This window comes from Malania oleifera, chromosome 12 (genome assembly GCF_029873635.1).
Source record: "Malania oleifera isolate guangnan ecotype guangnan chromosome 12, ASM2987363v1, whole genome shotgun sequence".
Classification (NCBI taxonomy): Eukaryota; Viridiplantae; Streptophyta; class Magnoliopsida; order Santalales; family Ximeniaceae; genus Malania; species Malania oleifera.
The window spans coordinates 56,521,169-56,535,158 of NC_080428.1; the positions used below are offsets into that span (position 1 = coordinate 56,521,169).

The window sequence follows — 13,990 nt, forward strand, 5'->3', positions numbered from 1 at the left end:
AATAAACAACATGAATATGTATTGATTTTCCCCATATGACATATACTTCGGATTTTCCCAAAATTGTAATTCAACTTAGAATCCAAAGAACTATGAAATGGTGCTCTTAAGAGTAATTTTTCCAAAATGGTACTTCGTACTCTGCCTCATTATGTGTTCGGTTGCCACTTAATTTGAAGTTCAATTTTGTTAAGTAGCCTTTCGAGGATTCATTGCTAATCCAAACAGCCATACTCAAAGGAGTTGAACGGATCTTTTGGAAAAATGTTACTTAGGACGCATAACATCCCGATTCATGAAATTGGAATGGGATTGTCTTATGGCAAGTGCTTTAAAATGTGAACACTACATTTATATCGATATATTGGTGAAAAATACATAAATTCAGAGAGAAAAAAACTCATTAGTACTCTCCTCTAATAATGTGACCTTTTAGCTATCATCTTTACAGTGTTCCCAGTCAGCGTCATCGACGGTGACTAGTCGAGGCCGGCTTCGCCCTCATACCATTGGATCTTTAATGGTGCTCTGTCGACTGTGGCCTCCTCAGGCACCCCCCACCCTAGGATCTTATACATATGGGGCTTTTTTCATAGAATTTTTTATTTTAATTTGACCCCTAAGGAACTGCATTTTTTAGAACTGCTGCACTCACCAAATAACTCGGGTAATCCAACTAATTGTCTTCTGCTACTTTAGGATTCTAATGATGGTCAGCTATTCAAGCACCTTTCTTTTTTGGCATTTTCTGTGCAGTGTAGCAGTTGCCTCTATTTATATATTGGTTAAAGTCATTGTTCTATTACATAGGATGGACTAATGACAGAGGATGGGTGAGATAACCTTTCATAGCTAGAGCTGTGATTCTGTGAACATTGCCTCTGTGTATGTGATTTTGGGTGAGTTAGAATTGAGTAGATTGTTGGAAACCAAGTAATAGGCTTGTGAGTATTGGTGAACAAAATACAAAAGAAATTTAGGCTATGAGCTTGGAGAACTAAGAAAACTCTTCACTCAAATAGAACTTGTCAAGCAATACGAAAACATGATCATCTGAGTATAAGAGAGGGAGAACTCATTGATGTCCATACAGCAAGTCACATTATAGCTGGATTCTTGAGTAGGCAGACAAAGAGGTAATAAATTTTCTTTCATTTTCATAGCCTACACACACACATTCCCAAAGCAACATTTTTTTCATAGCCTACACACACACATACATATATATATATATATATATATATATATATATATATATATATATATATATATATATAAGTATGGAAAAAATCTCACCCCAAATACTAGTGTCAAAAACATGTTTTAACATTCTTCTCGAGATGGGTTAAAATTGGAGTCTCATGTATGAGAGAGAGATTATTGGAATTATTGTGAAAGGTACTAATAATCAATTATTAAGTATTTGGAAAGATTTATCCTATGAGTTAACTTTTGAAATTGAGAAGACGTAGCATCCAACAATATATATATATATATATATATATATATATATATATATATATATATATATATATATATATATATATATATATATGCATCATTGTGCTGTGCTGGCCCTAATTTTTTTTTTTTTTATTATTTTCTTGAAGAACTAATTCATAAATCTAAAAATAAAATAAAATTATTTAGTTAAAGATTAGAAAAGTGAAAAAGAAAACATATTATATAAATATGTTTCTTTATGTGGTCATTTTTCAGTTTTTATTTTCAATTTTTAACTGTTTATGAAAAAAATTTAAATAGAATTCAAAGTAAGATCTATATATATATATAAAATTATAAAAGCAATAATATAATATTTTTCACAATTTTTCAATTGTCATGTAAAAAAAAGATTTTATTATAAAATAAATTTGGATAGTACAACAATTAATTAAAATAATTATAATAAATTGTATTTTTATTTTTATAATATTTTATTATATATTCTTTGTAATTTTATTTTTTAATTATATATTTAAAATATCAATTGATTTAAAAATAATACATAAATATTTTTTAATTACAAAATTTAAGTTATATTAATTTTCATAAATATTAACCAAACATATTGTCAAATTTTAATTTTTCAAATAGCCCTAAATTAACTGGAAAAAAGAAAAAAATAAAGGGAAGAGAAAAGCCTAAGGATGTGTTCAATGTTTAGAAAATAATTCTCAATTTTCAGATTTTTTTTTTTGTACATTATAAAAATATCACTTTTTTTTTTTTTTTAGTTCTTTAGCATTAATATAAGAGTCAGAATTTTTTATTTTAAAATTTTCAACATAATTATTAATAACCCGGAAAATAAGGTATAAGATCCTAAGATCTTATACATATGACAATACAATTTATAATTATAATGTGCACTCACATTAACTGAAAGCATCAATTAAAATCATACAATTTACATGTTATGTTCACAACTTTAGTGGATGTGCCCAATTATATTAAAAACAGTACAAGAAAATTTAAGAATTGAATAACAAAATTTCCCATTTTGAAAGTAAACCATATGATCTAATTATAATTGCACAATTATATTCAAAAGAGTAGAAAGAAATTTAACAAATTTTGTGAGTGAATGAAACTTCAAAAATTTCTAACGCAGGAAAGATAATGCATTTTACAATGAAACAACAATCCAAAATAAATAAATAAATATTGAACAACAATTTGAATGGAAAAAATAAAATATTATCAGCAACAAATTAAATTCAAATACCCAAACAATAAAATACAAATAAAATATTATCAGCAAAAAATTAAATTTAAATACCAAAACAATGAAATACAAACCTTAAGAGTAGTGTTTGTCCACGATTCTTTTAACACAAATCACAAACTCTCTCTCGGATTATCAAAGCTTTCGATGAAATAAAAATAACGTAAAAATCTAAACACTGAACATGGAAAACATAACTTACCCCATCTCCTTATATAACTTGTAATGTGATGAAGCCCGCAACGGTCACCTGCTCGGCTGTGTTCCTTCAACGGTCACCTGCTCGGCTGTCTTCCTTCAACGGTCACCTGCTCGGCTCTGCAACAAACTCTGTTCGCGCAAGAAAGGAGGAAAAACTGGTAAGGTTATTCTGAAGCAAATCTCGCTACTTAGAGTAGCGAGATTTGCCACGCGTCGAAATCCGGGTGGAGGTAATTCAAAAGGAGATGGCAGAGCATTAATTATCACAACAAAATCTCGCTACTTGGAGTAGTGAGATTTAACACGCGTCAAATTGTGGTTCGCAGACAGTTACATGCGTCGAAACGTGGCTGCGAGAGTGTTACATCTCCCAATTAAATCTCGCTACTTGGAGTAGCGAGAATTGCCACGCGTCACCACGACCCCTTTATGAAAGAGTAAAACTCGCTACTTGGAGTAGCGAGATTTGATTAAAAATTGCTACTTGGACTAGCGAAATTACGTCAGAGTCATTCTGGGAAATACTTCCCAGAATGAGGTATTATTTAATATATTTTTTAAAAAAAAAGTTAAAACGGGAAAAAACTCTAGAGATTTTAGCTCCCTCCTTCCCATTCCCTCCCGCGCTGGCTATAAATAACGCAGTCCTACTGCGCTCTCCTCGCACTACTCTTCTTAGTCAATACCTATTAATTTAATTTCTTCAACTCTGAGTTAAAAATATGGCTGCCAAGTTTGGCGGGGAGGTGACCGCGGCGGCCAAGCATGCGGCGGGGGAACGGGTGAGCGTCCTGACGTTGTCGGACGAGAAGATTCAGAAGTTCTACGCCACCCATGTCCACGGGGACGACAAGTTCGACGTCGACTCTCTGTTCGTCGTCGTCGAGAACACCCTCAAGCATGCAACCCACATCGTCGACAACTATGTGCAGGTGGTTAATTAATTATTAACTAATAACAGAATATTACCGGTTGATTGGAAAGCTAAATCTTGTCGTTTTTGCGATGATTAGAAACTGATCTCGCTTAAAGACGACGTTGCTTTTACTATCTTTTCAATGTTTGAGGAGAAAGGTGTTTGCTTCTTTTGATGCAAACAGTGGTGTTAAGTGGGTTGTGCTGCTGATCTTGGAGGCACTGCACATTGCATGCAAGGGGAAGGGCAGATGAACAGAGGAGTCAGAGGACAAACTATGGCGTGAAGAAAAGGGATCGGAAAGAAGCAGATTTTACTTTAACTAAAGCATTTATATATATATATATTACGTATATATGTGTATATATGTATGTATTAAAGAAAAATAAACAGAGAGAATATAAGAGATTGTGTAGATGAAACCACGAAATTAAAGAGAACATACGTTAATTATTGTTTAAGTACAGATTTTTTTTTTCAGAGAATTAGTTTTTAAAGTTATAAGCTGCAATTGGGGATGGATCTTCGATTTTGAGTTTGAATTTAGATAATTTTGGACGAATTTTATTATAATTTCATATTAAATTTATTCTAATCTAATACAAATTCAACTTTTAAACCTCTCCCAATGTAATGCTAGACGATTTCAGGCATTTTCATAGTTTGTCTTTGTTTAAATTTTCTTGGAGAGTAGTAGTGTGTGTGTGTGTTTTGCCTTTTTGTCCATTTTCTGATCAGAACACCAAGAGAAAGCCCGTTTTGCTATTTTATCTTCTCTAGCTCCATCTTTTCATGTTTTCATCACTCCCTCGTTTATTTTAACTTTTCAGTGATTCCCATATAAATGTTAACTTTCCTCTTCTTCTTACATATTTTATATTCTGCGCGACTTGTGGGTGCAGGGTGGTGGGCAGTCGTCGACACATGGTGTTCTTCGTGACTTGCTGCAGGGCGCCCAAGCTATCGTGGAACAACAAACCGATGAAAGAGCCCCCAAAGCCAGTTTCAGTCCTCCCTTATGCACTCTCAAGCAAATCTCCTGCGAGGTAATTACTCACTTCCAAAAGTTCCACGCCCTCCAAATTAACCATGCAACTAAGGGATCAAGTTTATCAAAGTTTGCTATGTATTTTTGTGTAATTAATTTACCAACAGTATGCTAACAAAAATTCAAAAAAAAAAAATATTTAAAATTTTCCTGTGGAATCCTTGCACGTCGGAAATTATTTGGATCGAGTTGAATTTTTTCCCCATATTTTTATCATGTTCAAGATAATGCTCTAACAAAAAGAAAAAAAAAATAAAATTGGATTGTCAGCTGCAATGCAAGCCGCCAGGCGAGGACATTGCCCACAAGACAACGCTGGCAATACTCAACAAGCTCTCCAACTACTCATGGGAGGCGAAAGCGATGCTGACCTTAGCTGCTTTCGCCCTTGACTACGGTGAGTTCTGGCTTCTTGCCCAGTCCCAGTCCTCCGACCAGCTCGCCAAGTCCCTGGCCGTTCTCCGGCCAGTGCCCGTCATCACCAAGCCGGCCGCCCTGCAAAAGCACAAGAAAGCTCTTATCGAGCTCAACAGCTTAATCAGAGACACGCTTGAAGTGATAGAGAGCATCTTTGAGTTGGAAAAGCTCACCAGCTATGAGCCCAAGGACATACCCGCCTTGGCCGGCATCGTGCACGACGTCCCCGTCCATGTCTGCCAAGCCATCATCACTGTTGTCGCTTGTGCCACCCAGGTCACTTGCCTTGTTTGCGACGAGTAAGTGCTTAGTTATATAAGTGCTTATGATGAAGAAGCTTAATTATGCAAGGCTCTGGAGTTAATTTGCAAATTGTTTTAATTTGAGGGATGTTTTGTTATTTCAGTGGCAAGACGCAGGTGCTGTCTCTCTACGCGCAAGGTTACGCTCTGTCCTCACCAAGCTGAAGACCCAGCTCATGATTTGCAAGAGGCAATTAGGTTTGGGGCTTAAAACTTACTATGGTTAATTAATTAGTTAGCAATTTTCATTATACAAATTATATGTGATTCGCTCTTTGTTCAATTTTTTAGTGAGTTTAATTAGAAGTCAAACAAAACAGCAAAATTTTTAAATTAATTTGCTCACAAAGGAAGGTTTGAGATTGCAGAGAATGTATGAAAAGAAAGGTGGGAAGATGTTGGGTTTTGTTTATTGATTAAGGAATGTTTCAGCCTTCCACTTTTTCTTTTATCATACACACAAAACTTTTCATTTTTTTTTTACTTCATCTAACAATGTTCAATAGGTTACTTTTTCTTTTTACATAATTTAATTTGTCAAAAATCCATTTTTTTAAGTTGAAGACGTAAGATTTGTCACCCGGCCAGCTGCAAACCAAGTTTAGAGTCATGTGAGGGTTCGATCTCTTATAATTTCTCACTGTATTTAGTTAATATGTAACAAAAAGATAAGTTTTATACTTTTGCTCATTAAATCAAGAAAACACAAGACATATTTTAATATTTTTTTTTCCTTTTTAAATGTGTCAATATTGCTAGAAACGACTTTATCGATGTCATTCGAGTTCGTCTCTTATATATAATTTTTATCCTTAATTTATTATCTAGATCATGGTTAATAAATTGTTTTAGAATAAAGGATATTGAATTTTCCTGAAATTTAACAAAATAGTGTGGACCTTTTTTAAGATTTTAAAAATTCATTATTCCACTCTAAAGTTTTAAAAATATTACAAATCTTTCTTGAAATCAACCAAAAAGTCACAATAAAGGTTTGTATCTTTTTGATAAAATTTAAAAAAGGTTCTTGAAATTTTTGAAATTTTAAAGGAAGTCATTGAGATTTTTAAAACCTTAGAAGGATACTTTATATTTTTTTTTATCAAATCTTAGAAGTGAGTGCTTTTTTGCTTAATATTTTATCTGTAATTTTTTTTTTCTTTTTAAGTTACTGATGTTACGCTCAATGAAAAACACATTACCTTTTTTTAAAAAAAAAAATAATATTTTCGTTTTATAGTTAATAGTTATGGCATACGTGCAAAGTAAATTAATCAAATAACTTAAAAAATTATCTTCAAACTAATGTATAATGCAGAGGCGGTGGAGACTCACCGGAGGCTAAGAAAGCTTTTTCAAATCCCCACGGAAATCGTGATGGTTTTCCAGTCACTAATATTTGGCAAGGATGATGCCCACCTCCTCCTCTTTGATGGCTCATCAAGAACAACGGTTTGCTTTCCTCTCTACCATTCCAAATCATACCATCACTTTTTCTTACACAAAATTTTAGCTTGTGTCCGCTCAGTATTGACAATTTTTTTAATGTTCAATATAAGCACATTATTATGTTCATTTGTTAAGTCTCATGCATTTTTAGTGGTACATAAGTCCCTTCGGATCAATAATTTTAATTTAAAAAAGAAAATAAAAATTAATTAGAAAGAAATTTATATTTTACTATATTTTATCTCATTTTTTATTATATTTTTATTTATTAATTTGAAATATATTGCTTGATAAATTAAATATAAAAAGTAAATTCTTTCATATTTTTTTTTAAAATTTTTTAAGTTTCAAATAACCTTGATATCTGTTATATACGCTCACATCCTTGTTAAAAATACTATAAAGTTATCACTATGCATAACTGAAATGAACATAACTGTTGTTAATTAATAAAAATGAATATAACATAGTAAAATTCTTTATATGGGTTGTTTTGTTAAAGTTTTTGGAGGAGATAGAAAAAAAAATAAAAATAAAACAAAATATAATTATTTATTATATATATATATATATATATATATATATTTCTGGCCTTTATTTTTGTACACCAAACGTAAGCAAAGGTTGGATATTAATCTAGCCAAATCATTATGACAAAGCCATGCAACATGGATGCAAAAGGAGAACAAAAAAGAAAGAGAAAGAGAAAGAGAAAGAATATGGAAAAAGAAAAGAAGAGAATGCCAACTTTATTTAGGGAAAGCATATGGTTGTGTGGTGGGATACTCATTGACTACTAAACAAAGTAGACTCCACAAAGAAATGTTTCATTGTTAGGAGAAGTCTTTCCGGAATAATAATAATAATAATAATAATAATAATAATAATAATAACTTTTATATCTCATTTTGCATTTTTGAATTGTTATGAAAATATTATTTTTTTTTTCTAAGTTTTTATATTTACATAAATATGAAATATTTTATATTTAAATTTTAAGTAAACGTTTCCCATGCTATTTGAGATTTTAAAATTATAATAAATTTTTTTCCAAGATTTTAAAAATGTCACAGACTTCTTCTAAATTTACCAAAAAGATACAAACTTATGGTTAAATTTTTATTTTTTATTTTTACAAAATATAAGAGGAAATTTATGTCTTTTAGACAAATTTTTATAGAGATTTTTGAAATTATTAAAATTTCAAGAGAGGTCCCTAAAATTTTTGAAAAATCCAATAGATTATATGCTTGGGCTTGTTTTTTTTTTTTTTTAAACCAATTTGGGCTTAGGCCCAATGTTGGGCTAAAGACTTTTTGGGTTAATGCACATGGACTCAAGTCCAAATTGGACTTAGGTCTAAGTCTTTTGGTCCACAAGTCAAACAGGTTGGGTTGGCTAGGTTTGGAGGATCGGGTCAGCGGATCAGATCCAAACAATGGATCGAATTCGGGTTGCTAGGTTGGATTCGAGTTGAAGAGTTCGAGTGAAGAAGTCCGGGTTTTCAAGTTCAAAAACAATTTGAAACAAACAATTAAATTTAGGGTCTTCAGAAATATGTATGACTTTTAAATCAAACACAAAAGTAGAAGCTAACCTCAGTTTTCAGCTCCTTCAATCTTCAAGCATTATGTCAGTTTTTCTTTTGATTCTATCTGCAATCCTGAATCTCAAATCTAGACCCTTAGAACATCCAAAATCTATGAATTCAGCAGCTCAATTTATCCAGTAATTTCCTCAAGCTTTCAATCAGAACTTGCTCTGATTTTCTCACTAAAACTACTTGAATGACCTCTTCAAACTAATTCTATATGTGAATGTATCACTGTGCAAATTTCTCTATGTCCTCACTCTTTCAAAAGTTTGTACTTATAGGACTTGAGGAGTGATTTGCATTCAATTTGATTAACTAATCAATTTCAAATTAATCAATCAAAATTAAAACTAATTTTCTAATTTAGGTTGATTATTAAATTTTAATTTGTTCATTCAATATTAAGTAGCTAATCAATTTTAAATTCTAATTTCCTTATTGAATTTTTATTGTGCGTGCGTGTAGGTGCGAGCATGAAGAACTAAAGATCCTTTCGCCTCATTTTTATTTTTCCTTTTTTGTTTATTTTTTTTTTCATTTTTCGATGGACAATTTATTTCTCTGTAATTTTTATTTTTCTGTATTTCTTCCTTTTTTGTATTTGTATTTTATGACATAAAATTTTGCTTCATTTTGTTATATTAACCTTGGACAATTTGGGGTGTCTACACTGCATTTAGGTAAACATGTTAGTGACAACTATATTAAGTATGTTAGTCCTAGTGGCTAAGGGTTCTCATTCTAACTTGTTTTGATAACAACAACACATTAGTGTTTCTTTGGTTTGTTAATATTTTTCCTCAAGTTCAGTTCAGATATATAAGACAATTCCAAAGCAAGGATAAAGGTCATATGTATATCGAAAAAGAAATGAACAAATGACCATTACCAAAGTTCAACACATAGAACATCCAAAGCACAACCAACCAGAACATATATTATTTGTGTAACGCCTCAACCCGTCACGTGGGCCTAGGGTGCTACTTTAGTTACGTCTGTGTACTTGATACCATCTCAACATACAAGATAACTCAATAGCACAACCAACCAAAACATATATTATTTTATACAGCTCCTTGGAAATTGATGTCTTCCCTAGTGCTAACTCAATAGCAAACTCGACCTCACGATCTGGAGACAACTCTGGTAAGTGCTCAGGAAAGATATCAGGAAACTCGTGTATCACTAGAATATCTGCCAGCTTTAGTCCTTCCTTTTTGTACCGCTTTCACACACGCCAGGTACCCCTGGTAGCCGTCCAGAAGTAACTCCCTTGTCTAAACCGCTGAGAGGATCTGTGGTACACATGACCCTACAAATTTAAATTTTTCCTCCCCTAGAGGTCTAAACACTACCTCCTTTTTTCGACAATCTACGCTCGTATAGCTGGATGTTAGCCAATCCACCCCTAAGATAATATCAAATCCCCGCATCTCCAGAACAATGAGACTAGCAGGCAACCTTCTCCCCTAAATCTCCATTGGATGGTCTCTAACCACCTTACTGCATACTATAACTGACTCTGTCGGCATGACCACTCCTAACTCGACCCCCAAAAACTAGGTCTCAACTCCGCATATTCTAGTAAATCTCCAAGATACAAATGAGTGGGTCACACCTAATTCGAATAGCACAATAGAATTATATGACAAAATTAAAATCGTACCTATCACTACACTGTTGGCGTTCTCTGCATTTCCCGACGTCAAAGAGTACACTCGTGCTTGCACAGTGCCCCCTTGGAGATCTCCTCTGGCCGTCTGACTACTTCCTCCAAACTGTGACTGTGAAGGCACGTAGTTCAATACCGTACAACAATCCCGTATCTAGTGTCCCGTACTACCACACCGATAGCAGCCTAAAAAACCAAGCCTACGCTCGCCCACATGTATCTTATTGCATTTAAGACAGGCAGGGCGCTGAAAATTTTTGTCACGCCCCGAACCCTTAAACCTGGGTTCAACGCATAACCAACATACGTAGCGGAAAATATCAACAAACTCTCCCAATTATAATACCAGAGTTTTCTAAAATGTATCTATAATCCATAATAAATTATCAATCACCTTCATTTCCATAATTACATATATCTCCAAAACATTTCAGTATGTTAACAAACTTTCTTTTCTCCACAGACTTAAAATATAACGATGTAAAACATAAATATTTGCATCTCAAAATTAACATAGAAATATACCCTTTTCTTTTTCCATTTCCCAATAATGCTATAAAAATCTCGAGCTCTCAAAGCTCGATCTCAAGGATGTCATGAAAAAAATACATTTATATTCGGGTGAGACACATTAAGATTACCCAAGGATAGGGGTGATTACCCGCCCATACAAGTAGCACCCCTTTGCTCTGATACTTAGGTAACCCAAAGGTCGTAGTTAAAGTGTACTAGGGCACTCACCTTACTCAGTAAGCCCTCAAGTGATAGATTAATCTCGTACTCACGCATTCAACAATAGTTTATCGGCAAAGGCCTTAAGGATAGGGAATTTTACCCGCTCATACAAGTAGGTTCCCTCTGCCCTAGCGCGTTATGCAGCTACTGCCACATCTGAAGCTACTAGTACACTCACCTTACTCAGCAAGCCCTCAGGCGAAGAGTGTGCTCTGCCCAAACGTAACATGTTCTACATACATAAATACTTCTAATATCATAATACACCATTCTTTCTGTCATTATACATTCATACACATTTATTCATGTTTATAACTTAACTTTGCATTTCGTTTCACTTTAAGTGACTCTTTCCCATTTACATCATTTACCTTTGTCATTTCATTTCATTGTCATTTCATTATCATTTTATTGCATAACATTTCATTTCATTACTTCATACTACAGCTGATCTTTATCCATCATATGTTAGTCTACGTAGAAACGTGCTAGATCTGCTAACACAGCTCCTTTTAGCTATCATCAGTTAGTCTACACAGAAGTATGCTAGATCTGCTAACATGACTGTCTTTCAGCTGTCTTACATTTACATGATTGCATTTAACATACACAGGCAACATTGTCCATATCATATTTTATTTTCATTGTTTTACTTACTTAATCTGCATCTCATACATTTAACATATATTTGCACAGATTCTCATGCCACACAAATTTAACAGTAAAATTCATACATTGCCTGTAAAATAAGCCAACCAACATTTAACGTTTATATACTGAAAATACCTTTCATTTCTTATATGATTATCCTAAAAATATTTTTCCACTTTCATCAGTTCATTTTCGCATATACATATCTAATAAATAACCCTAAACTCGAAAAAAATATAATTTAAATAGTTGACATTTTACCCATATCAAAACATATACACGTATATATAACACAATTCATTTTTCCATTAAATTAATAAAAATTCTGATTTAATATATATTTTTCCCCTTACCTGTTTTCTTGAATTACGCCAATAGGGACTTCGAAAAATACCTGCAGCACTCACCCGGACCCTGAAATTAAATTCCTAATTCCAATAAATTATTCTTGAATAAAATATTATTTAAATATTTTCCAGGATCAAAATTCCTAAATAAATAATAATATCCTTAAATTTAGCCAAATTGTCAAATTTCTCAAATTCCACTCTCACTTTGTAGTAGGGTCTAAAAAACCCCAATTGAAAAATTACCTACACCAAAATGATGACAACGACGATTAGGACCCCGTGGTGGTGCCTGAGCATTGATTCAACAGCAGATTTAAAGTAAAATTGAGAAAATGAGAAAAAATTACCTTTCCCCAATAGCAGTACCTAAGTCGTTCCCACGACAAATCTGCTCTAGTAGAAATGTCGATGGCGGAGTTACGAATCCAACGACATCTTCCGTTTTTCGATCTGCCATAAACTTGTCAAGAAATAAGGGAAGAGAGAGAGATGGAGACGGAGACGAAGACGGCGAAAGAATTCTAGAGGGGGGGCAGCTCTTTACAAGTCCAACTTCAGATTTCATTTTGAAATCTGAAGCTTCCTTTTCCTTTTGTCTTTTTCTTTTCTTTTTCCTTTTTTTTTTTCTTTACTTTAACTTAACATAATAATATTATATCATATGTATATATATATATATATATATATATATATATATATATATATATAGATCTTTATTCCTTTTTTTTTCTTTACTATTTTATTTATTTATTTATTTATTTAATTTAATAAAATTTAATTAATTCATTAATTAATTAATAATTGATTTTTTTATATTATTTATTTTTATTTGTTTATTTAATATATTAATTTAATAGTGTTTAACCAATTAATTAATTAATAATTTTAATTAATTTTTTTTATTATTTTTAATTTTTTTTTCTCGGGTTATTACATTTTTTCCTCCTTTAAGAAATTTCGTCCTCGAAATTCGTTACCTAATCTTTCATCTCCATAATTCTACGATTTATTATAACTCATACCATTTAATAAATATGTCTCCCAAATAAATTTTTACATCATCAATAATTAAATAAAATCATCGTCATCTTCAACATAAATTCATACCTGCCCTCTTGGCTTTATCTGCCTCATCCAGGACTATCGTATAAGCACGTGCTCGTCCACCTCTACCTAGTGGTATCTGCTGATTTCCCTCAATACCATAACTTTTAAAATCAACTAACCTCACCATCGAGTTCAAATCTCAAGTTCGAATTTCTCTGCTCGGAAACATCACCATCGATGGATTTACCATGATTTCTAAAACTAGCTACTTCTTTAGAAAAACACAGAAGACCATCAAGGGATTTCTGCCCCCAAACTTACGAAACACAACTCAAAATTCCTAACGATATCCTAGTCTACCCATTCCTATCCTTTTCACAACACAATCTTATACTCTGGTATTAATCATTCCTAACCTAATAATCTAATATTTCCTTATCCAGGCGATATGAATATAATCATACTTCCGGTTGGACATTGCTCTGATACCAATTGTCACTCCTCGAACCCTTAAACTTGGGTTCAGCGCGTAATCAACATACGCAGCGGAAAATATCAACAAAATCTCCCAATTATAATACCAGAGTTTTCTAAAATGTATCTATAATCCATAATAAGTTATCAATCACCTGCATTTCCACAATTACTTATATCTCCAAAATATTTCAGTATGTTCACAAACTTTTTTTTCTCCACAGACTTAAAATATAACGATGTAAAACATAAATATTTGCATCCCAAAATTAAAATAGAAATATAACCTCTCAAAGCTCGATCTCGAGAATGTCCTGAAAAAAAATACATTTATATTCGGGTGAGACACATCTCAGTAAGGGAAGAAATAATATATTAAACTCAGCGTGTGGCCAACATGTGATTA

At 32.5% G+C, this 13,990-nt stretch overlaps 1 protein-coding gene across 1 annotated transcript in view; it reads left to right on the forward strand.

Annotated features, from left to right (window-relative positions):
* Positions 1–3,531: 3,531 nt before the first annotated feature.
* LOC131143936 (protein SIEVE ELEMENT OCCLUSION B-like) overlaps positions 3,532–13,990 on the forward strand; it is a 166,367-nt gene continuing 155,908 nt past the window's right edge. The window contains exons 1-5 of the mRNA XM_058092291.1: positions 3,532–3,861; positions 4,748–4,891; positions 5,164–5,609; positions 5,698–5,810; positions 6,931–7,064. Coding sequence (XP_057948274.1) covers positions 3,652–3,861; positions 4,748–4,891; positions 5,164–5,609; positions 5,698–5,810; positions 6,931–7,064 — 1,047 coding nt within the window. The 5' untranslated portion in view covers positions 3,532–3,651. The remainder of the gene's footprint in view (positions 3,862–4,747; positions 4,892–5,163; positions 5,610–5,697; positions 5,811–6,930; positions 7,065–13,990) is intronic.